A 24,618-nucleotide genomic window follows, 5' to 3' on the forward strand; every position below is an offset into this window, starting at 1 on the left:
CTGAAGGAGAACCACCTGTATGTGAAGCTGGAGAAGTGCAAGTTTCACACCAAAGAGGTGGACTTCCTGGGCTACAAGCTGTCAGACAAGGGGTTAGCGATGGACAAGGACAAGGTGCAGGCCATCCTGGACTGGCACAGCCCCAGGACGCGCAAGGATGCCCAACGCCTACTAGGCTTCGCCAACTTCTACAGGAAGTTCATCAAGAACTTCTCTCGCGTTACGGCTCCCATCACTGACTGCCTGAGAGGCAAGCAGAAGTTCAGGTGGACACCAGAGGCGCAAGCAGCGTTCGAAAGCCTCAAGAGGGTGTTCGCCTCGGACCAGAACCTGTTCCACGTGGTTCAGGACGCGCCCCTACGCGTTGAGACAGATGCTTCTGATAAAGCTGTGGACGCCATTTTGTTGCAACTGGACGCCAACAGAGAGTGGAGACCCTGTGCCTTCTTCTCCAGGAAGTTGACCCAGCCAGAGCGAAACTACACGGTGTTTGATAGGGAACTTCTTGCGATCCACGCTGCGTTCCAGCACTGGAGACACTTCCTGGTGGGCGCAAAGCACCCCATCCAGGTGTGCACAGACCACAAGAACCTGGAGTTCTGGAGAAATGCCAGGGTGCTCAACCAGCGGCAGATACGGTGGGCAGAGTTCTTCTCGAACTTCAACTTCTCCATCCACTACATCCCGGGGGAGCAGAATGTCAGGGCGGATGCCCTCTCCCGCAAACCGGAGTACATGGAGGAGGAGGCGCCACCAGCACCCAGGCACATTTTCCCCCCGTCAGCATGGTCCTGCGGAGCAGCAGTGGTGAGCGAGGCAGAACTCACAGCACTGACGGCAGCGGATGAGTTTGCCAACCACATCTTCAGAGAACTGAGAGGGGGGAGGGAGCAGGCAAAAGACTTTGCAGAACGCAGGGGGCTGCTCTTCTACAAGGGTGCACTGTACCTGCCCACCACCCAGCTTAGACGTAAGGTCCTCAAGCAGATGCACGACAACCCAACTGCGGGGCATTTTGGAAGGGACAAGACCGCTCACCTAGTCATGAGACACTTCTGGTGGCCAGGGGTGCGGGAGGATGTCAGAGACTATGTAAGGGGCTGTGACACCTGCCAGCGGGCAAAGGTGGTCAGAGCAGCGCCAGCAGGATTGCTGGAGCCCTTAGCCACACCACACAGGCCATGGGAAGTGGTGTCCATGGACTTCATCACAGACCTGCCTTCTTCCAGGGGCAAGACCGCAGTGTTGGTGGTGGTGGACCTCATGTCCAAAATGTGCCACTTTATACCGTGTGCCAGAGCGGTCTCTGCTGAAGAGACAGCCAAACTGTTTGTTGACCACGTATTCAGACTGCATGGCTTACCTTTAAGAGTTATTTCGGATAGAGGCCGCCAATTTGTGTCCAGGTTCTGGCGGCGGCTCATGAACCTCCTGCAGGTGGAGGTCAGCTTGTCGACGGCTAGACACCCGCAGACCAATGGACAGGCGGAGAGGGTCAACGCCATTCTGCAGCAGTACCTGAGATGCTACGTCAGCCAGAGGCAAACGGACTGGGTGGATCGCCTGCCACTGGCAGAATTTGCCTACAACAATGCAGTGCACGTCTCCACAGGGGTGTCGCCCTTTAAGGCCAACTACGGGCGCGACCTCAGATCTTTCCCGGAGAGGGAGGGGGAGGAGGAGGAGGAGGGCCCGCAAGCTGAGGATTGGGCAGAGGAACTGGAGACGGTGCACCAGCAGCTCAGAGAACACTTGGAGAGAGCCAAGGAAGCATACAAGAAGGGTGCAGATCGCCACAGGCGACAGGGGGAGGTCATCAGGGTGGGGGACAAGGTTTGGCTGTCCTCGGAGGGCCTTCCCACCAGAGGGAGGTGCAAGAAACTGGCACCCAGAAGGTTGGGCCCCTTCACGGTCACGCAACAGGTCAACCCGGTGGCCTTCAGACTGGCACTGCCAGAGGACATGAGGGTGCACCCAGTGTTTCATAGATCGCTGCTGTCGCCGTACAGGGAAAGCAGCAGGCTCCGAGACAGCGAACAAACCCCCGAGGGAGGGGGGGGAGAGGGAAGGCAGGGAGCAACTCAATGAGGCCACGGCCATCCTGGATTCACAGAGAGGGGTGGGGGGCCTGGAGTACCTCATGGCATGGGAGGATGCTCCGCAGTCCCAGAATGAATGGGTCCCGGCCACTCAGATACAGGAGGAATTCTTGGTGGAAGAATTTCACGCCCTCTATCCCCACAGACCCAAGCCCTGGCACATGGAAAGGGAGGGGGAGGAGGAGGAGGCACGGGAGAGCAGCTCACCATGGCGCTGGGAAGCGGAGTTTGAGGAACCGGGAGACGAGGTATGGGTGTCACCGAGATCCACCCAGTCAGAGGCAGAAGCAGATTGGCAGCACATTTTTACCCCCACCAGCTCGGACGCCACGGACTTTTTGGGATTCCAGTCCTCCCAGGCGGAAGGGGGGGGCTCGCAGGACTGGGGGGAGGTGTTCACACCGACGGGCTCGGAAGGTACTGAGTTCTTAGGCTTCGAGTCGTCCCCGACACCTGGGGGGGACTTGGGGAAGGGAGAAGGAGAGCTTGGGAGGGGGGTGGATGTGAGGGACAGGGGATATCGCGAAGTCCCTCCCCTCCTGAGTTCAAGCCCATCCCCGAGCACAGGGGAAAGCAGAGGGAGCTCCGATTCCAGTGAGGAAGCAGGAAGTCGTGTCCGAGGCTCAGGCAAGGTAGCGGAGCCAGGGTCCCAGGTGGGACAGGAAGGGGCAAATAAGGGGGGGAGACCCATCCCCCCAACTCCGGAATTACGGAGAAAGAGGAGGGGAAAGAGGATGGGTCTGCCAAGGCTTTTGTGTTGGGGAAAGACGCGCCAAAAGCCATTCGGAGGTTCTGCAACGTAATGACCCCATCGTTCCGTGTAAATAGCAATGACTTCAGCACTGTAAATACGCAGCACCAATAAAAGAATAAAATGCAGAGCTGCGTAGCGTCGTTACTCTGAAGTAGCCTGCTCCGGCCACTGTGACAATTATTAATAGTGAAATTTTGGGGAGGGCCCCCCCCAAGAGAGTGGGGCCCTAAGCCATAGCTTGTTTAGCTTATACGTAAATCCGGCACTGGATACGGCGAATGAAAACTAGTTTTAAAAATGCTGCCATTTTTGTACAGTTTTGATTTGATGTACAGTTTGATGTACAGTTTTCCCATTTAATCATGACTTATTTGACTGTTCATCCTGTCCTCTCCCCCACCCCCATTATCTCAGCCCCAGTTGAACCACCCAAATAGCCATTTGGTCCCAACGAAGATGGAATTGCATCACTTTTCAGGGGTGGACAGTCCAACAGCGTTTCCATCTCGCACAAGCCCACACTCCGTGAACTGTGTGTCATGTCTGTTGTAAAAGATGCGGCACTTGGAACTGTCAGTCAACTCACTTGTTAGAAACACAAGTGAGCTATGGAAGAATTAATCGGCTGCCTCCTCCCCTCCCCCTCCCCCTCCCCTCCCCCTCCCACCTAAATATAGTAATAAGTAGAACATTGACCCAGCAAGGCAGTGAGCATGGAAGAAGGTCTAATTCGAAGTAATTAGCAATCCATCATCCCCCACCGCTGCCCCTGAAATGTTTATATTGACCTTGGGCCAAATGCATCCCAAGTAGAGGAGCTGTTAATCCTGAGTAATGCTCAGGCCATCTCCACCAAGGCTGGTCCCGGGAGAGGCAGGGAACGCTAAGATGAATTGGGAAGGGTTCAGAAGAAAGCAAGAGGGTTTCTATGTGCAGGGCAATGCACTAAAACACGCCCATGCAGGGATCAAAGTGGCACAAGATGAGAATTCAGTACCAAGAAAGCTGGATTCTGCAACCTGGATAAATTGCGCAAATGAAGTTTCCAAAGATCAGCTTCATTTTAATGCTGGAAATGGACGATTGCTGCTTGCAGACCTGGAGAGGAAAACAGAGCTGTGCATAACATTGAAACCTTGATTCCAAGCTGGCTTGTCTGATTTTATTCCTCAGAGGTTTTCAAGTCAGTCCTTGTAGGTCTATAGCAGGCATAGGCAAACTCGGCCCTCCACATGTTTTTGGGACTACAACTCCCATGATCCCTAGCTAACAGGACCAGTGGTCAGCGATGATGGGAACTGTAGTCCCCAAACATCTGGAGGGCCGAATTTGCCTATGCCTGGTCTATAGAAATATATTTTCCCCCTTTCATTTAAAAATGTGCCAAAGAGACCGTGCTTGTGGAAAGCCAGTGTTTCAGAGGGAAGGTCTCTGAGCAACCTTTCTCCATGGCAGGGTAGTTTTCTTTGTGCAATAATCTTTAAAAAATAATTAAAAATGTCGGAAATTCAAACGTACAACAGGCCACCTGTATTGCAAGTGGTACATTCCTAGAGGAGAGAACCACATTGTTTGCTCTTAGTCCTTGATGTGAGAGTTGTTATTTATGGTTCTGTGCTCCCAAAAGTAAAAACAAATAAAACCCAACAGCCCACTCTGCACATAGAAATCTAGCATCTATTATCATACCCGGAGAGTGAGACACACTAATACTAGTTATAAAATATGAAAGATAACCAGAGCAGGCCAAGGAACACATGATGATTAAATGGGTTCAATACAGAAATAATATCCCATTCCGTGCCTGGGAAAACCTTTAGAACAGAGAACATAAATTTTCATTAAATGTAGCAATTAGAGGGAAATGTCATAAGATCATGGCAGGGGGCTATACTCCTGTGGTTGTAATAAATAAAATACATACAAATTATTCAGAGCTTTGTTGGAAATGCAAAAGGGCAAGTAGGTGATTGTATGTATGTATGTATGTATGTATGTATGTATGTATGTATGTATGTATATATGTATCAAAAGGCAAAGGCCAAAAGGGGAGAAATTATTGGAAAATGATTAGTAAGATGAAAGAGAGGATTATGGGGTACACTTTATTCCTTTCAACCCTCTTATTTACTAAGTTATGTAGATTGGTTTGTTAGATGCAAGCTTAAGTGCACAAGTTGCCTTCAACAGGGGTAAAATCTGTGCTCCTGTGTACACAAATAGTTGAGCTGCACACTCGTAAAGTTATTCACATGCAATGTTCAACGCGTGTACAGTCTGTGTACATGTGTACACAGCAGTTGAGCTGTACAAAACAATGTGTGCAGCCTTGCACACAGATAGCTGTGCGTGTACAGAGAGCGTTCAGTGTAACAAGACAATAGAGAGTAATGCTACTAGTATGATCAGGGCAGCATGAACTATTTGTATTAAAAAACTGAAGGTCAAATACGCTGCCTTTGATAAAGGACTGGTTTGACAAATTAAAAAATTATGCTTTGATGGCAAAATTAACATGTTAAAGGAAGGCAGAGTCAGAACAGATCATTGGGAATGTTTTACTGAGCGCTACTGATGTACACCAGTGCATCTAAATACACATTTTGTTTCTCTTTAATTTAGATGGGTTATTAATAGATTGCATCACCACAAAGCAATGCATTCCTCTGATCCGAAGAGCCAATATGCTTTTGTATATGAAAAATAAAGAAAATATTTGCGCTATTAAAAAAAAAAGAAACATAGCCTGTTAGGCTAAGCAACTGAAGTGGGGCTAGGGTAAACTCTTGAGTGAGCGTGTCTGTAATCGAACTGCACAAGCCAAATTCAGAGGGGGAATTTGCACTAAAATACTGGTAGATTTTCATGGGGACTTTTTTTTTAAAAAAGGGGGGGTATGGGGGAGAAGTGAAAAAGTGGAGATTGTGAGGGGATTGGCAGAGGGTAGAACATTTATGACATTATAGGTATGAAAATCTCTCTGTGTTTTTTTTTTTGTCACCTTGAACATTCAGCTTGAGGATGACTTTTGTGCAACTTGCAACCTGCACTATGAACATCAAATGGGTCCTAATAAGGCTTTTACGTTCCTGACCATGTAAATTTTTTTCTAAGGAACCGACACAGCTGCCTGATTTTCATAAACTCATTGCACGCTGTTATCATAGTATACGTCAAGAACTTTGCAGCCATTCAACCTGCTGTTACAATCAACCAGCCTCAAGACCACATTACAGCATGGAAGCGTTGGTGTTGAAGACCCTCTTCCCTGAAATTTACTGTCCCTGTTGAAAATAGGGATGGGTGAATTGATCAATCTCAATTTCTAATAATAATCTAGTTTATTACATTAATCTAATCTAGTTTATTACATTATAAATTAAATAATTATAGAAGGAGTATTGTGTGTGGTCAATATAGGGTTAGGTACAGATAAGTCCAGTTCAGGCTGAGAAGTAATAAAGGTGGGTTATGGGAGGGAACAAGGGGGTGGGGGAGGGGGGAAGAAGGCATGTATAGTATAGTATAGTATAGTATAGTATAGTATAGTATAGTATAGTATAGTATATTAAAATTGTAATGCAATGTAACTTTTTGTAATTTCTCTTTTTGTTTTTATGTATGAAGGAAATAATTAATAAATAAAATCTCAATTTCTCATTTTTCCTGTCTTAAATTCAGTCAATGACAGGTATTTTGCAGATCTTTCTTCCATTTGCAGCAACATTTCAATTTCTGCAGACTTAGCATCAACTGGAAGCAGGAATTTTTGTTTCTCAGTTTGCCTCATTTCCATACCAGCCTGTGGTTTATTTATTTTTTAAGTCCTCATGGAAATTCATCGGAGAATTTATCCTAACACCTGTATGCATTTTGTACTGATATACGTATACACATTTTGTCAAGCAATTATCCCTAACACGATGTATTTTTGTATGTTATTTTTTACTAATTAAGACATATGTTTTAATGCACATGGAACCCTAGTTTATGCATTTGTGCCCACATGGCTTGTCTGGAGAACTGCATTGCTAAAATTCAGAAAAGTGAGAATTCTGAAGGATCGCTGTGATCCGGTATACATTTTGCTTTGGGAAATATGAATTTGGCAAGTTCACCTTGAAATGCAAACTGAATAGAATTCCTGCCCCCCCCCCAGTTGCAAGACAGCAAGAACTTTCACACCAAGGTCCAGCACCTAAAAATAAACTTCTGCTGAGAAAGCGACTTAGCTCTATTTCCCTTGTTTGAGTTTCCCAACAAAAAACTTTGACCCCTTGCTATTTATCCTGATAACTCACCTCCACCCCATCTAGGGCAAAGATATCTCCACAGTGAGATTAGAGGGCTGCAGGAATCATTATTATCCTGTAGTTATAACATTTTGAACATGATCTACTTGAGGTTATATCTTGGCGTATTTTGATGACATGCAGTTCTTAGTTGTTTTACTTATGCCCCTTTTTAAGAGATACAGTTGTACCTCAGAAGTCGAACGGAATCCGTTCTGGAAGTCAGTTCCACTTCCAAAACGTTCAGAAATCAAAGCGTGGCTTCCAATTGGCTGCAGGAAGCTCCTGCAGCCAATCGGAAGCCCCAACAGACACTCGGCTTCCAAAAATAGTTCACAAAATGGAACACTCACTTCCGGGTTTGCCAAAACGTTCGAGAACTAAGCGGTTCGAAAACCATGGTGCGAATGTATTGTTGTTCAAATGTGTTACTTAAAATGTGGAATAATAACAATCATTGATAAAATGACCTGGTGGAGAATTGTGTGTACTATGTGGAAGGATATTTTCAGGGGGATAAAAAGCTGGCTCATTCCAGTGAGCCAGAGCTTTCTACTTTGTTCCAAAAATGTTAATAGCTTAGGAATGACCAACTGGTTGGCACCAATGTTCTGCCCTATTTATGTTGGTAACAGTCTGTACCAAAAGCTAAACAGATTCATTTATACTTTTTCACAAATTCTCTCTTTCTTTGTCAGTTTCCCTGCCTCCTTGCATCATATAAGGCCTCCCCCCATCCATTCGCAACGATGCACATTTTCCTGCTATACAAATGAGGGAGGAAATGTGAACTGCTTTCATTCATCTTTCCTCAGTTTCATGTAGCCTGGGGCCTCTCTGCCAAGGATTCTTGTTATCACTCAGTCAAAAGTTTGCTATAGAGAGCTTTCTGTTCCAGATTTGGAGACAGGAGCAAACTGTCCCTGGAAACCAGTGTCCGGGGCTGAAGATTCGTCACCACCACTTGTTCTGTGCCACCGGCTCTCCTCTTGGTGATTACTGACCATTCAGAACAACCCTATGAAGTTTTGCAGGGTGGCATAAGCAAAAATCAAAGGTCCCTGATCTCAAGAGGCCCTGCACGGCATTTGAACCCACAACCTATGGATGCAATTTTTTTAAGGAAAGTGCTCTGACAATGTCTCCTCAGCCACCCTGGGTTTGATTGATGAAGGATGGAATACAGATGTACATAAGTCCTACAACTGTTGTACATGGTGTGTGTGTGTGTGTGTGTGTGTGTGTGTGTGTGTGTGTGTGTGAGAGAGAGAGAGAGAGAGAGAGAGAGAGAGAGATATTCTGGCTCAGCATTCAGGCAGTTCTTCAGAATACAGCCTCTCCCTACACAATGCTTCTTTTGAAATAATTGTCCCAGGCGGCTCTTAATGTCTAGCAGAGTCCCGTAAAATCATTAGGAACAATCGTGCACCACAGCAGAAAATCCTTGCCTAAAGAGTCGACCCTGTAGAACGTTATTGCCTTCGGTAGAGGACGGCTGCTCCTGCAAGCCAGCAGAAAAGTTCAGGGTGACAAGGAACTTGCCGCAAGAAGGGGGGGGGCAATGGGGAGGAGAGGAGGTAGGATCTCTCACTTTTTAAGCTGCCTCTGCCTTTGCTGGCTAAGCAGATTCTGATTATTATGACGACTTTAAATTGGTTAAGCAGATCCCTAGCCCTTTGAGGAGGAGGAGGATAAAGCTCCACAAGGGATGAATGAATTCCACGTTAATAGCTGTCTGGGATAAATCTTCCGCCTTTTCTTCCTATTCAGTTTCTCCTGCTCTTTAAAGCGACATTCGCACATTTTGTAGAGGAGCCATTTTAAGGCACGTGAAAGAAATGCAGCAAGGAGGTGAGGAATATTTCTTAATTTCCCTATGGCTTTATATATAACACACACCATCTTTGCACCATCATGGAGCCCAAATGGGAGAGAGCCAGTGTGGAGCAACGGTCAGAATACTGGGCTTGCATGTGGGAAACTGAGGCTCAAGTCTCTCCTCTGTGTATCTGTGTCACTTTGGACAAGTCGCTATCAACTGGCCCCATCTAACAAGGTTTATTTGAGGCCACTCTGGTGCTCTGGCACCACTGCAGGAAGCATTTCTCCCAGCAAACATTTCAGGAGAAGGTACACTAAGTTGCCAGCAGTGGGTTAGGGAACTCCAGGACTGGGACTGACTTAGGAAGACCCCTAGCTAACAACAACAACAACAACAACAACAACAACAACAACAACAACAACAACATTATTTATTATAATAATATTATAATTATAATTATTGTATTATTATTTATTTATTATAATAAATAATAATAAATTTATACCCCTCCCATCTGGTCGGGCCTCCCCAGCAACTCTAGGCAGCTCCCAACAGAATATTAAAAACATGATAAAACATCAAACATTAAAAACTTCCCTAAACAGGGCTGCCTTCAGATGTCTTCTAAAAGCCAGATAGTTGTTTATTTCCTTGACATCTGATGGGAGGGTGTTCCACAGGGCGGGCCTTCTGGCCCTCTGCCTGGTTCTTCTAAAGCAATTTTCTAAATTTCTTCTAAAGCAATTTTCTACTAGTCCTCAAGGTTTTAGGAGAATTTACCCCCCGGTAAATTCGCTGGACACATGGAATGTGTAGAACTAAACATGTATTGCGGCCATCTCACCTCTTTGGAGAATGCGCCCAGTGCAAATTGGGAACATTTCTTGACTCAGAGGAAAGAATGGGATTTCCGTAAGCAAAAAGATGTGGGGTTGTCAAACAACCTTCTTCACCCCAACACATGAGCATTAGAGCTGTTGCTTCTGTCTCAGTAAGTCTCTGCTAGAGCAGGGTTCTTGAACCCTGAGTCTCCAATTGTTGTTGGATATCACACATGCCTGGAAGATAGGGCTGTCGGTGACTACTAGCCACAATGGCCATGTTCTACCTCCATTGTCAGAGCCTGTCTACCACTAATAGTAACTGGGATTCACAAGCGATGAGGTGCTATTGCACTCATGTCCTGCTAGTGGGCTTCCCATAAGCACCTAGCTGGCCATTTTGAGACCAGGCTGCTGGACCAGATGCGTCTTGGGGTGCCCAAACTTTTTTCAAAGAGGGCCAGATTTGCTGAAGTGAACATGTGTGAGGGCCAGCCAAAGTTGTTGAGCTTTTTTAGGATTGAAGTTGCTGAGCTTTTTAAAAGGATTTTACCCCATGACTGCCATGGGGGCCAGATTTAATCGACCAGGGGGCTGGATTAGGCCCCTGAAATGGACTTTGGACATGCCTGCTTCAACCTGATCCAGCTGGGCTCTTTTTATGTTCTCATGGACTCCAGCTCCCATCATCCACAGCCTGCTTGTGCAATGATCAAGGATGATGGGAGTTGTAGTCTAGCTACATCTGGCTTGAAGAACACCGTGCCACAATTTGATGAAACAAGTCTGAAGATGGTAAAAAAAAATTGTTAGGATTTTGAGGGAAAAGATTTCTGATGGGATTTTTGATAGAGTTGAGCACTTATATGCTGCTTTACTGCGTTGCCAATGCTCCTAATTCATATAACAGTTTAAGAACCACTAAACTATACAATCCAACATCCAGTCAAGAAAGAAAGGAGGAAACGCTGACTATTCATTGAAAAAGTTGAGAGAAAGTTGAGAGAAAGAAGGGGGAGGGGGAGGGGGAGAAGGTGGAGTTGCAGAGCAGATGTGCCACCACTAACAAGGTCCTGTCCGGCATCCCGACCAATTTAGGCTCAGACAGAGGCGAGACCTGGCGCAGATTAGTGAGGCCTCTCCTTTTATTAAAACTCAACTACAATAGTATCACTATTCTTGCGAATGGAATTAGTTTTAAACTGTTTTTAATATTGTGTTTTTAAATTGTTACAGTATAACCTTGCAGTGAAGGATGGGTGCAAAGGAACAATAGCAGCAAGAATGGTATGTTCAAGGGAGTTTTTAAAGAGTTGGTTTGGCAACTCTAGCAGTATGTGTAATAATGTATTCCTTTACAAGTGTACAAGCTTAGCAGGTGCAAATTGGGTCCTCCCTGCAAGAGAGGGCACGTGTTGAGGTGGTACCTGGCAATCAGGCCTAGGTGTTGGGGTGGGGACAATTGGAGCAGCCACAACACCCTATTGGTGGTCCCTCTAACGGGGAGCAATTAGGCTATGGGCATGCCAGTCAAAGAGTTAGAGGGACCGCTATTTAACCACTGCATGTTACCTTAGAGATCCTCTTTTCGGGTCTCAGTACACCGGAACGCCCGCCCACCTCTCCCTAATTTTAGGGCTTGCACTTGATCTTGCTATGCCGTTTTGTGTCTCCTGTTTTTGGGGCAGGGGCACAGCAAGAATTTGGCTGATTGGCTGGTGCCATTTGGGTTTTGCCTGTTGTGTAGCAAATAATCACAACTTGTAAGGTTGGCGGATAGGCACTGGTTCTTGTCGATAGGGGTGGCAGGATTCCTAGCCAACCCTATGCATGGGTATTCCTGTAAAAGGAATCCAAGGTTAGTCTTCCCTGAGTGGGGTTGTGCCCTGAGCCTAAGTTCAGGGCTCATCTGGGGGAGGCATGGCAGACACCCCTGCCTGCCTCTGTCTCAGGTGTTCACCCAAGTCTGACTGATGGTTGCTAACACCGGTCTTGAAATATCTACATAGGCTCCCAGTATGTTTCCGAGCACAATTCAAAGTGTTGGTGCTGACCTTTAAAGCCCTAAATGGCCTAGGTCCAGTATCCCTGAAGGAGCGTCTCCACCTCCATCATTCTGCCCGGACACTGAGGTCCAGCACCGAGGGCCTTCTGGTGGTTCCCTCGTTGTGAGAAGCCAAGTTGCAGGGAACTAGGCAGAGGGCCTTCTCGGTGGTGGCGCCTGCCCTGTGGAACACCCTCCCAACAGATGTCAAAGAGGAAAACAACTACCAGACTTTTAGAAGACATCTGAAGGCAGCCCTGTTCAGGGAGGTTTTTAATGTTTAATAGATTACTGTGTTTTATTTTTCTTTTGGAAGCCGCCCAGAGTGGCTGGGGAAACCCAGCCAGATGGGCGGGTTATAAAAAATAAATTATTATTATTATTATTATTATTATTATTATTATTATTATTATTTATTATTTATTATTATTAGCGTAGTCAGTGCATCCTGCAATGCTGCAGGAGCTAGCCGAACCAGAGCCTATGCAACCACTCACTTGATTTGTAATCAATAAAGTCATGGCCTAAATTCTGCTAAACACCAAACCAAAATTCGAGTCCTGTCTGAATTTATTTCTAGGCCAGGTTAAAGGGTCTCCACACACAACAACAGGCACACAGGACATGGTAGCAACGGTAGGATCTATTTCTCCTTGCCTGATGCAATTAGAGGAGGGAAAAGTTTTTTGGAACCCATTTATTACAGGTGCATTTCAGGTGCAGATCCCAGATCATATGGAAGGGGGGGGGAAAACAAAACTCTCATTGCTGACATCCATCAGAGGGTGACACCTTAGTTTCATGAAAAAAAACCCAGAACAAAGAGCTGGGAGTGTTACAATAGAAGTGACAGTTGGCTTTCTGAGGACTTCTAATTAAGACTGCACTTCTTCATGGCCGCATAGCACAGAAGCTACTTAATCACTGGTACATCATCTCAAACCCGTTGCTACTGTAAGCAGATGTACGCAGATCTCGATAGTGCTATCAGCACCGAACACCCTTTCGCAAGGGACAGTGCCTATTAAAATCCAATTAGAAAGCCCCCGTCATAATCTTTGATAAATGATTTTGATTAGTCATGCTGATTACTTAATTAATGGGCCTAGCAAGGGATTGTGGAGTGGGGAGGAGAGGGATCGTTGTGATGGTCGGGGAGAAGAAGACCCCTCAACCTGGTTATTTTCTCAACTAGACCGGCACTGTGAGACAGGTGGCAGCAACAGAAAGGGGGAGTTTACCAGCTTTTGGGAGGCCTGTGAGCACATTTGCAAAGAGGAGAAATTTCCGTGGGAACCACATGCCACTGGTTGTAACCTATTCTGTTGAACACAGTAGAACGCTTATTTCTTTTGAGTATTTTTTTTTAATTAAAAAGATTTATACAGAGGGCCTTCTCGGTAGTGGCACCCGCCCTGTGGAATGCCCTCCCAGAAGATGTCAAGGCAATAAGCAACTATTTTACTTTTAGAAGACAACTGAAGGTGGCCCTGTTTAGGGAAGTTTTTAATGTCTGATGCTGTACTGTTTTTAATATTCGGTTGGAAGCCGCCCAGAGTGGCTGGGGAAACCCAGCCAGATTTGGGGGGGGGGTATAAATAATAATATAGTATTATTATTATTATTATTATTATTATTATTATTATTATTATTATTATTATTACATTATTATTATTACAGGCTAAAGGCCTGTAAGTCGCAGCTGCCCAGTCCCACCAGCATCCGTTCTGTCTCATATTCACACATCACGAGCATAGCAAACTGCTTGATAGAAAAAAAAAACCAAAGAGAAAAAACCCTTTTCATGGAGGAAAACGCTACCAGTGGCTGCTAGCCATGATGGTTATGTTCTTCCTCCACTATCAGATTCATTTGTGCCTCTGAATACCAGTTGCTGGAAATCTCAGGGGTTCAAAGTTCCTTGCTCTGCTGTGTGTACCTTGCCTGGACACTCCCTGATACAAAATCTAGTAGGCTATTAGCATTTACATAAGCACTAGGGACAATAACACTATACCAATTTATACAAGAATGTATGGGAATCTCGTATATTGCTCTTGGTGTGTGTGTGTGTGCATATTTTTACTTTTATTTGTATATTTGTTGTTCTTTTTCTCCCTCTCACTTTTCCTTCTTTTTTTCTGTATAGAAATCACTTTAATATAAATATTTTTAAAAAAATGTATGGTTATGCATGGCGCTAATGCTCCTCCTCTCATGTTTTGATAGGGCGGGAGGTGGGGATGTTTTACGTTGACTTTATACTTTCTGTTTGTTTCCCTTTACAGTTTGAAATCTAATACAAATATTATTATTATTATTATTATTATTATTATTATTAATGTTTATATTGGTTACATAAAATTCTTTCATAGTCCCAGTTCTGTGTTAATATCCCAGTTTATTCATATCATTACTAAACAGTTGTTTGGAAAGCACAGATTTAACTTTACATGTTTGTTCGCAGTCCTACCCAAGGACCATGGAGAATCTTCATAAGTAGAGTTTGGGGTCTGTAATCCTTGGAGATCTCCTTCCCCTAACTGGGTGGTGCTGAGGCTGCAATCTGGATTTCCCATTAAAGCCAGGAGGCCTATTCACTGCAGTCGAGGCTTCAAGAATGAGCCCTTTGAGAGCAACTATTGTCCCCCAATTGCTTGTCTTAATTTTCATTCATGCCAGAAGAGTTTCTAACCACTGGCTAAGCAGCGTGCATTGCTGCTTAACTTCTAAAAGAAAGCGTAAGGTGGAAATTCTTCAATCGCCCATTGGAAAAGTCTGGGCATTTGAATGTAAATTTCATGTATGCACTTTGAGCTCAGAAAGTACAGAATCCAGCATTTGGAGCAGAAACAGACATACGAGAACCTTTTCTATCTGTCACATTTGCGTGGTGTGGCGGTTAGAGTGTCAGACGTGTGAGACTAAGGTTTAAATCCTCACTCGGCCTTGAAGCTCACTGGGTCTGTCAGTGCCTCTCAGCCGAGCCAGTGTGGTGTAGTGGTTAAGAACAGTGGACTTGTAATCTGGTGAACCGGGTTCGCTTCCCCGCTCCTCCACATGCAGCTGCTGGGTGACCTTGGGCTAGTCACACTTCTCTGAAGTCTCTCAGCCTCACTCACCTCACAGAATAAAAAAATTCCTTCAGTAGCACCTTAAAGACCAACTAAGTTTATATTTTGGTATGAGCTTTCGTGTGCATGCACACTTCTTCAGATACACAGTGTATCTGAAGAAGTGTGCATGCACACGAAAGCTCATACCAAAATATAAACTTAGTTGGTCTTTAAGGTGCTACTGAAGGAATTTTTTTATTTTGCTTCGACTCAGACCAACACGGCTACCTACCTGTCACCTCACAGAGTGTTTGTTTTGGGGGAGGAAGGGAAAGGAGAATGTTAGCCACTTTGAGACTCCTTCAGGTAGTGATAAAGTGGGGTATCAAATCCAAATCCAAACCAGCTTCACAGGGTTGTTGTGGAGATTAAATGAGCAGGGGGAGAACTAGGTACAGCACTTTGAGCTCATTGGAGGAAGAGGTGGGGTTTAAATTCAATAAAGAAAGAAAGAAAGAAAGAAAGAAAAAGAAAGAAAGAAAGAAAGAAAGAAAGAAAGAAAGAAAGAAAGAAAGAAATGTAATATACTGCCCTGCTTAACCCACTCTCCTAACTTGCTGGCTGTTTGTGTGAGTTAGCCCTGTGTGGGGTTCCCCCCTTCAGCTAGGCAGGAAATTTGCTAGCCAAACATTTGTCCTCTACTACAAAACAGCCAGAGAAACCAAATGCCCAAAAAACCGCAATGACTGTTTTTCTCTCCCCACCCCGCCGTAACATTCTGTTATGCGATAAGAAACTAATCTAAATAAAAACAAAAAATGGAGAAAGGGAAAAGAAACACAACGACCTCTCTCAAATGTAGTTCCTAACACCTGTCACACACAGAAAGTGATGGATCCTCCCAGCGCTCACCAGGGAGAGCTTTCCTTTCTTTCCCCAACATCTCACCTGGGAGATCCTCATTTCCCTGCCTAGAAGAGAAGAGACTTCAAATTTTCTGCCCATCAATTGGATGCTCCTAAAACAGGGGTCAGCAAACTTTTTCAGCAGAGGGCTGGTTCACTGCCCCTCATATCTTTGGGGAGGGGGCGGACTATATTTTTGGGGGGGAAATGAACGAATTCCTGTGCCACACAAATAACCCAGAGATGCATTTTAAATAAAAGCACACATTCTTCTCATGTAAAAACACCAGGCAGGCCCCACAAATAACCCAGAGATGCATTTTAAATAAAAGGGCACATTCTACTCATATAAAAACACCAGGCAGGCCCCACAAATAACCCAGAGATGCATTTTAAATAAAAGGGCACATTCTACTCATGTAAAAACATGCTGATTCCCGGACCGTCCACGGACTGGATTTAGAAGGCAATTGGACCAGATCTGGCCCCCGGGCCTTAGTTTGCCTACCCATGACCTAAAATGATTGCTGCCTGTGTTATTTCCCCCTTTCCTCTAAGATGCCTTGTTTAAGCAGGAATGTGACGCACAAAGCACATGGCTTCTCCAAAAGAATCCCGGGAACCGTAGTTTACCCTATGGGGAGGTACTCTTCCCAGCACCCTTGACAAACTCCACATTCTCGGATTCTTCAGCTTGTGCTTTAAATGTATGGTGTGTAGGCAGGCCCTCTGCACACGTTCAAAGGCACCCAATGAGCATTTCTGCATTCTGGTTAGTTTCACTATATTCTGGTTAAAGGATTGCGGTGTGTGGGGGTGTGTGCAATAGAAGCATGAGGCCTTGGGCAATAGGGAGGGAAAAGCAGGGCAAAGGCTAACAAGCACATTGCAATGGGCTGTGCATGTGAGTTACCAAAAGCTGTACGACAGCCAAGTGGGAGGGCCAGGGAAGGAGCCCGTTGGGGCTGGAGGGTTTGTGTGAGGCAGAGCAGGAGAAGCTGGGAGGCTCCATTAGGGGAGGGTTGAGGGAGGAGAGTGAAGTGGGCAGAAAAGGGAGGGAGCTGTGTCTGTTGCAGAGAGATTAAAACAGCAGCAGGAGAGTCTTGCTTCCCCAAAAACAGTGGTGTTGTTGTGTGGATCCGGAAAAAGACAAAGGTGTGTTGGCTTTAACGCTTCGCAGAGCGCTTTCCCTTGCAGCAAAAGCTTTTTGCAGGAACGGCAACAATGAAAGAGCACGGTGTGCATGGCTGGACTTTTGCTTTCTGTGTTTTGCTTATGCAACTTCTGACAAAAGGCTTTCTGGTTCATCGACCAGCGTGGGAAGTTGGGGGTGAGGAGACTGAAGTTGCAACCGGATAGATAGACGGGTAGGGAGACAGACAAACAAACGCTTGCCTGGGAGTAAGTCCCACAGAACTCACTGTGGCCTTCTGAGTTGATGTCTGTAGCATTTCACAGGACAGGTGCAATGCATATTGGAAATGTGCAGGCCCTTTAGGGGTCTTGGAATGAAATCTAACATTGTCTCATTGGCCTCACCTCCTACATTTTCTACATTGCCAAACTTAGCATACTTCACTCTTTCGAGGAAAATAGCACCTTATGGTTTGCTAGAGCAAGAAGCAGGGGAGAGGTTGGTGTGTGAGAGAACATGTGAATAGGTGCTAGTGGCACCACTAAATCATTTCTAGGTCTCTAATTGCACGATTTATTTCTGGGCTTTCCTGATTTATTTAGTTAATGCAGTTACCCATCTTAACCTCCCAGTTTTTGAAGAGGAGTAGTAGTAGTAGTAGTAGTAGTAGTAGTAGTAGTAGTTGTTGTTGTTGTTATTGATTTATTATTTTAAGTATGGGATTTACTTGAAGCTAGAGGAACACAGGCCCTGGTTTTACTGAGGAGGCAAACCACTATGTGAGATGGAAAATGCCAGACTGCAAGTCACACGACTGAATGCTGCACCATACAAATATATATCAAAAAATCCCTGCACATAGAAAATCAGCAGGGAGAATGTGGTTTGCTAGTGCAGGCGAGTTTTTAATTCTTGGGTGGAGGAGCCTTTGGTCATGTGAACTTCCCCTTGCATTACTGACATAGGTTTTCCACCAATGAAAATTAGCCATCTTGATCTAGAAAGCCCCCCTGTTCAAATGTCGCCGTGTTTCCCTGTGGGGTTCTAGAAAGCAAAGATTCAAGCAGGTAATTTCTTCAGCATCTGCAGCCATTTATTTATTTATTTGCTCTGCTTTTCTCTCTGCAAGGGGGAACTGCAACATAATGTTGCAGCGTGGTGTACACCTCCTCACTGTTCCAGGAAGACAGACGTGCACTCCTCCAGGATACTGTGCCCTGCTCTCGCCCTGCTTTTCATTCTCCTCACCCCTGCCCAAAATCTCAGCATCCTGTGGTTACTGTGCATGTTCCTTCCTGGGGCTGTTTTTACCTTCCATTCCATGTGAGGGTTTCCCCCTTCCATCACATGTTTTGTAAACCTTGGTTTTCCCCAAGGCTGCGGATATGTCCCTCGTCTGCCTGCCTGTTACCATGTTGGCTACACACAGTGTAGGCTGATCTATCAGAGCAAGCAGACCATTGCCTCCCCGGCTCCCACCTGCCTGCCTTCTTACTTACAACCAGCCTAGCGGCTGTCGGATTCCTGTTCCTTAATGGCTGTAGAACTTGGCATAGAGTTCTAGAATCAGATGGTTCTGCCTGTCATTGGCTCTGGCTCCCCCTACTGTCAGCCTCCCTGCCTTTCGCCCTACCAGCCTCTATGGCCCCCAGCCACCCCATGCTACATAAGTGATGGCACTCACATATGTTCATTGGAAACAGAGGGGCTGATTTTATGAACTGCCAAACGTTTCTGGTTCTTCAAGGTCCTTTACTAAACTTTCCCTCTTGGCACTGATAAAATAAGACAGGTTCTCCCGCTTGAAATGTCCGTAGACCAGGTAGTGGGTGGTTTTGTTTTTTTTGGTGTGTGTTTTTTTTAAAAAAATAAAAATGGATATATTCAAGATGCCTGCCATTGGTTATTAAAATATAATAATCCACATCTCTGCATAGTAGCAAATGATTGACTTATGAAGTGCTTAAGGACTCATTACTTTCTTTCAAAACGAATTGCTTTGAACAGCAAATGCAGTTAATCTTTTTTTTGTGTCTATTTCAGATATATTTGCAGGAGGGGGGAGGGGGGGAGAAGGAGAAATCTCTCCACTTTTCGATGTGAGTAGGATTGAGTGAATTGCACTTATTTTCATAAGCACACTTCAATCAAGCCCAACGAAATGCAAATTATTTGGCCTATCCTCCCCCGGGCCTCACTCCTTCTGGAACTGCTGCCAGTTCCACTCCCCTGCAGTTGCTTGGAGAAACTGGCAGATAAAAAAGTTTTTTGCTAGTCTGAAAGGCTGCCTCCGCCACTGTGGCCATTAGTGAACGAACAGGTGCATTTTCAAGGTTGTGCTATGCAAGTAACTCACAGAAGCCCATTCCTGGGCAGGCAAACACAGCATGTGGGAACGCAGTGGGAAGCTGCCCTGGTTTCTCACTGCTTTGCAATGCACACTAGCATACACCTTTAGTCATTGCAATCTTGGGCACAGGCTTTGATCTCTCACCTTGTTGCTGCTGCAACATTATCCCAGGGATCTCTCCAAAGCATTCCTGCCCAAACCTGCAACACAAAGGTTACTCCCCGCCCACACCAATGGCTCAGCTGTTCATCTCAAAGTTCATTCTTCTTCTGCTTTGCCTTTGCAATGTGGTAAAACCTGTTGCTTTTAAGTTCTCTCTCAAGGATCAATCTAAGCTGGGTTTTGATTACCAGAGCTCCAGGCAGTTTATTCCTGCCTGCACTCTTTCCTCCCTTCCAAACATCCATATCCCACCTTACAGAAAGGGGAGGGGAGGAGCAGCAGCAGGGAACTCTAAACTTGAGAATATATTGTGTATTGGAATGTTTATTTCAGGGATGGGAAATATCAGACCCAGCCAGGGACTGAACATTCAAGCAGTAGTGCAGTGGCAAATCCAGAAATGCAGGGTCCCTTTATAAGAGTCACTGCTGCGCTGCTTTTAAGATTACATTCTTGGCATCCACCTGTCGCTGGAGACAGTGGAAGAGTGTGTCTTTTGGGGTGAAGACAAACTGAGGTCAAACTTTTGGGAGGTTGTAGCGCCTGCAGTTCTTCATATTGCCCATCACGTCATCTGCTTGTTGCTGTCTGTGATGATCTCTCCAGAAAAGGTTTTCAGCTGCACAGTTTTCCTGACTGTTGTTTCCAAAGGCTTTTGCAACCATTCTGCGAGTATTGCCACTGTCAGCAATGAGTTGGATGCTATAGACACAGCTTTAGGCAGTAGTCATTGGCACATCGTCTTGCAATCCGCCGGGCATTGCTCCTCGCCTTTCTCAGTGTAGCAAGTGTCTTTTCGCAGGGTGCACACTTGTAGTTCACAAGAGCCTTGTGCTTTTCTGTGATAGCAGGCTCTGTGTCCTTTATGCTGGCCTCAAACCAGTCAAGAATCTGCTGCCGAAGGAGGACATAGCTGTGCTGTAGGTTGCCTCTTTGGTGTGGTTCCACCTTGCTTTGACACTAGCTCTGGGGCAGTTCAGTAGCGCTTGTTCAATGGAATGAGAGATGTACCCACACAGTTGAGGTTAGAGACTCTTGGTTAGAGTGTGGTGCTGATGGTGCTAAGGTTGCAGGTTTGATCCCCAGTATGAGGCAGCTGCATATTCCTGCACTGCAGAGGGTTGGACAAGATGATCTTCAGGGTCCCTTCCAACAGTACATTTCTATGATTCTACGACTCTTCTGGCAGTGTTGATTTTAGAGCTGGGCAATATATTGATAAATTGTCTGGGGTTCAGATTGCTATATGAGTTTCAGACAATTTGAGCTGGCAATACATTGTGCCAGCTCGTATTGCCTTCAGACAGCAACGGTGCAGGCAGGCAGGTAGACAGAACCTAAGAAGGTTCTGGGCAAACACTTTCTTGGGCCCCGTCTGCCTGCCTGCCTGCCTGCCTGCGCCTTTGAGGAAGCTCCCTGCTCCTCCAGCTCGCTTGAAATGGAGCAGTACGGGGCTTGCTCAAGTGAGGGGCTGGAGGCTTCCCATCCCCCAGCTGAGCAGTCCCACTAAGCCTCAGTGCCCCTTCCGGCTTGCAGAGGTACAGGGCTTACTCATTGTAGCACTGAGCAAAGCATCTGGGCTGCTTCTTCCTCCCCTAAGGTGAGGAAGCAGCAGCAGCTGAGTTACATTCCAGACATTGTGCTACATCAGCATATGACAGTATTTAGCTGCTGATATATCACAATGCTGAAAACCAGATATCACCCAGCTGTAGCTGATTGGAGGCCACACTTTCTGCTTTGGGCTATGGACCCTCTTTGCCTGGAGATGGATCATGCTCACCACCAGGGAGTGATTGGTGTCACAGTCAGCTCCACACACTTCAGTGCCGGTTGCCTGATAAATTGTGGTATATAAATTATTTTAACAAGATAAAATGACTTCACTTGCTGCAAACTGCAGTCCTGCTTAGTTTGGACACTCTCCTTACTCGGTAAAAGTAAAAGGGCTATAGCTCAGTAGTAGAGAATCTCCTCTGCATGTAGAAGGTCCCAGGTACCATCTGTCTCTAGGTAGGGCTGGAAAAGGACTGCCACCTGAAGCCCTGGAGATTTGCTGCCAGTGTGGAGAGTACTGAGCTAGCTGGACCCATGAGGTGATGGCTTCCTGCTTGTTCCTATTCTGCTGAGTGAGGCCCTGGATTTCTGCTTGCAAGTCCTACCTTGTTGACACACCTATCCCATACTCGTACCCTCGCAGTTTGTTTCACGCGTCGGGAATGCTGATATCACACAGTGAATGTAATGTTAAATAACGTTCTCGCTCTCAATTTCCATCCCAGGTCTCCAGAGGATACGGGCCAAAATGACTAAACTTAATGAAATAGTAGACATGGACGTGATGACGGCCTACACTTTCCATGCAGTCATTCTCATCGTAAAAATGATGCTGATGAGCCCTCTAACAGGATACTTAAGAATGAAGAACAAGGTGAGAGAAAATATATGTGTTTGGAAATGGAAAGCCCAATGGCGTTTTTCAAAAGGTGGAAACCCACTAATGTGATAGGAGAGGAAGAGGGTCTGTGGCTCTCTGCAGAGGGACAGGATCCAGAACTGGCTCTTGGAAACCGACTGATACACACAGAGCTCTCAAAATCTTTATTTACGGCTCATTCACACCATACATTTAAAGCAATGGTTTTTCAACCCTGGGGTGCCTTGAATGCAGGTCAGGTGTGCCCTGGGCAACACTGGCCTCTGTCCCTCTTTCCTTCCTTCCCTCTTCTGATGCCCTCGTGCGTCTCTGCCTCCCAAAGACTTGCACAGCTGTTTGTTATAGCAGCAGCCCTGGCTACAAGCTCCCCAGGCAAATGGTGCCTCTGGGGCTGGCCAGGGGGTGCTTCTCAGACCCCTCTTTTTGGGACAGGGGGGCGCAGCTCAGAGACCAGCTGCAGCTGCCCAGAGGACTGTGAGGAGACAGAGCTGACAGGGTTAAAAGCTCTGGTGCGAACTGGATGCTGGGAAGTGGGTGTAACACATATGGGACATTTCTCTCTGTGTTACACTGTTAGTTTCGTTTACGAGCCGGGAAGACGCAATGGCACAGCGTATTGTTGTGGTTGTAAGTTGTTTTCAATGTTGTGTCATTCCCTTGAACAGGCATTCGCCAACCCTGAAGATGCGGCAACATTTGTTAAAGGAGAGGCTGCAAAAAAGTATCTCAGGACTGATCCAGATGTGGAGCGCGTGCGAAGGTAAGCTGAGGGGACTTTTATGAAAACAAGATTATTTTATTGGTTTTGCTTGAAAGCTTTCTACCCCGCTCTTCAGAAGAAGAAGAAAGTTGCATGAAGTAACAATTTGCACACGTTGAAGATGTAGCGTGCATTGTATCTGTTGTGGGTATTCTGTATCCATCAGTGCAGGGATTTATACTTGCTCCACGGGACCGCCCCCTGTGTACCCCTTAAATCTATTCTGGGGCTTTCCCAAAGCAGATTTTGGGAAGATGCAGAGAGGGGAGTGGCAAAGTTCTACTGCAAAACTGCAAATCCTTGCACTCAAAAAATGGGTGCATTTGGTGATTGGTTTATGTTGAGGTACTCAATATGCTGCCTTCCAGATGTTGTTGGGCTACAGCAGGCATCCCCAAACTTCAGCCCTCCAGATGTTTTGGACTACAATTCCCATGTTCCCCGACCACTGGTCCTGTTAGCTAGGGATCATGGGAGTTGTAGGCCAAAACATCTGGAGGGCCGCAGTTTGGGGATGCCTGGGCTACAGCTTCCATCAGCTCAAGGGAGCCTGACCAGTGATCAGGGATGATGACTGTTGTGGATCAGAAACACCTGGACGGCTCTATGTTGGCTACACATCATCTACTACAGAGTTGCTTTGATTGGCAGCAAACAGCCAGAAGAGCTCCTTTGACACTGACTCACACTTTCCTTCTTTCCCCAGACTCCATCGCAACGACCTTGAGAACATCATTCCGTTCCTCTTCATTGCATTCTTCTATTCTTTCACGGGCATTTCTGAAACCACAGCCTTGATTCACTTCAGAATTTTTACTGCGGCTCGACTCCTCCACACCATTGCCTACCTGGTGCCCCTTCCGCAGCCCTGCAGGGGTCTGGGTTTTGGGGTCGGTCTCCTTGTGACCTTTTCCATGATATTCCAGCTTCTGTGGAATGGCCTGAACCTGTTATAAAAAGGAAGCCTGCCCACGTTACCACCATAATTGCCATTCTATGGTGGTTTTCATATTTTTGCCTTTGGGGCATATTTTTCACACCTTCTGCCTCGGGACACCCCCACCCCCGTCACCACAACCTGCCTGCTACAGAACTCCCAAATGCATGGCAGAGCATCCCAGGGCATATTCTAGGGCAGGGTTGCAGAACTTGTACCACAACTCCCATCATCCCATTAGGAGCTGGGACCGAGCAACGGGAGCTCACCTCGTCGCGGGGATTCGAACTGCCAGCCTTCTGATCGGCAAGCCCTGGGCTCTGTGGTTTAACCCACAGCGCCACCCCCATCCTAGAGGTTATAAATTGGTAAAAAGAATTTGACCATTAAGCTGCCCATTTTGAGAGGTTGTTACTCCAGTCATCATTCCTTGAACACCAGTCAGCATTTTGGGCAATGCTGTCAACATAATATAAGCTGCAAGGTTGCTGCATTTTATAGGGTGGTTTTGTTGTTGTTACAGTATATGGTAGCTGATTCTGGGTATTGTGAACAACTTTTTATATGCCTGCAGATAATCTTTCTCCTCCTTTCTCTTTCACACACTGCCTCAACCTCAGAATGATTGGAATGACTTGTACAACACTCTATTGACGGCATGTAGGTATGGTAATTTTCTACAGATGCTATTTTGGGATGTATCTTTTTGAAGCGTGAATAATAAAGACAGTAGCAAAAAGGGGGGAAAGTGTTTGAATTTGGGGGGCTATTTTCGTTCCCTTGACTTCTCTAACTGCAGTCAGCAAATAGGATGTCACAAAGAATCAGAGATTCAAATCAGGGAGTTCTTTGAAGATTATTTACCCTAATAATAAGATATTGCAAAGCAACGCCAAGCCTTGTTGTAAAGGAGACTTTGATGCAAATAGGTGTTTGTAACCAAGCGCTGAAATAAACACAGAGGGCAGAATTTTCTTAGCCCACTGTAAGAGAAAAGAATGTTTTGAGTGTCTTCTACCAGAGCTTCAGCCATAAAGTCTTTGA

At 45.9% G+C, this 24,618-nt stretch overlaps 1 protein-coding gene across 2 annotated transcripts in view; it reads left to right on the forward strand.

Moving 5' to 3' along the window:
- The window catches only part of MGST1 (microsomal glutathione S-transferase 1), a 70,669-nt gene extending 46,356 nt beyond the window's left edge, over window positions 1-24,313 (forward strand). Inside the window, exons 1-4 of one of the 2 annotated variants that reach the window (XM_035127311.2) lie at window positions 16,795-16,948; window positions 21,723-21,871; window positions 22,543-22,637; window positions 23,344-24,313. In XM_035127311.2, coding sequence (XP_034983202.2) covers window positions 21,746-21,871; window positions 22,543-22,637; window positions 23,344-23,593 — 471 coding nt within the window. In that variant the 5' untranslated portion in view covers window positions 16,795-16,948; window positions 21,723-21,745 and the 3' untranslated portion in view covers window positions 23,594-24,313. Of the gene's footprint in view, window positions 1-16,794; window positions 16,949-21,722; window positions 21,872-22,542; window positions 22,638-23,343 lie in introns of those variants that run through there. The other variant, XM_035127312.2, reaches the window with a different exon arrangement.
- Window positions 24,314-24,618: the final 305 nt, after the last annotated feature.

Source organism: Zootoca vivipara, chromosome 10 (assembly GCF_963506605.1).
Source record: "Zootoca vivipara chromosome 10, rZooViv1.1, whole genome shotgun sequence".
Taxonomy (NCBI): Eukaryota; Metazoa; Chordata; class Lepidosauria; order Squamata; family Lacertidae; genus Zootoca; species Zootoca vivipara.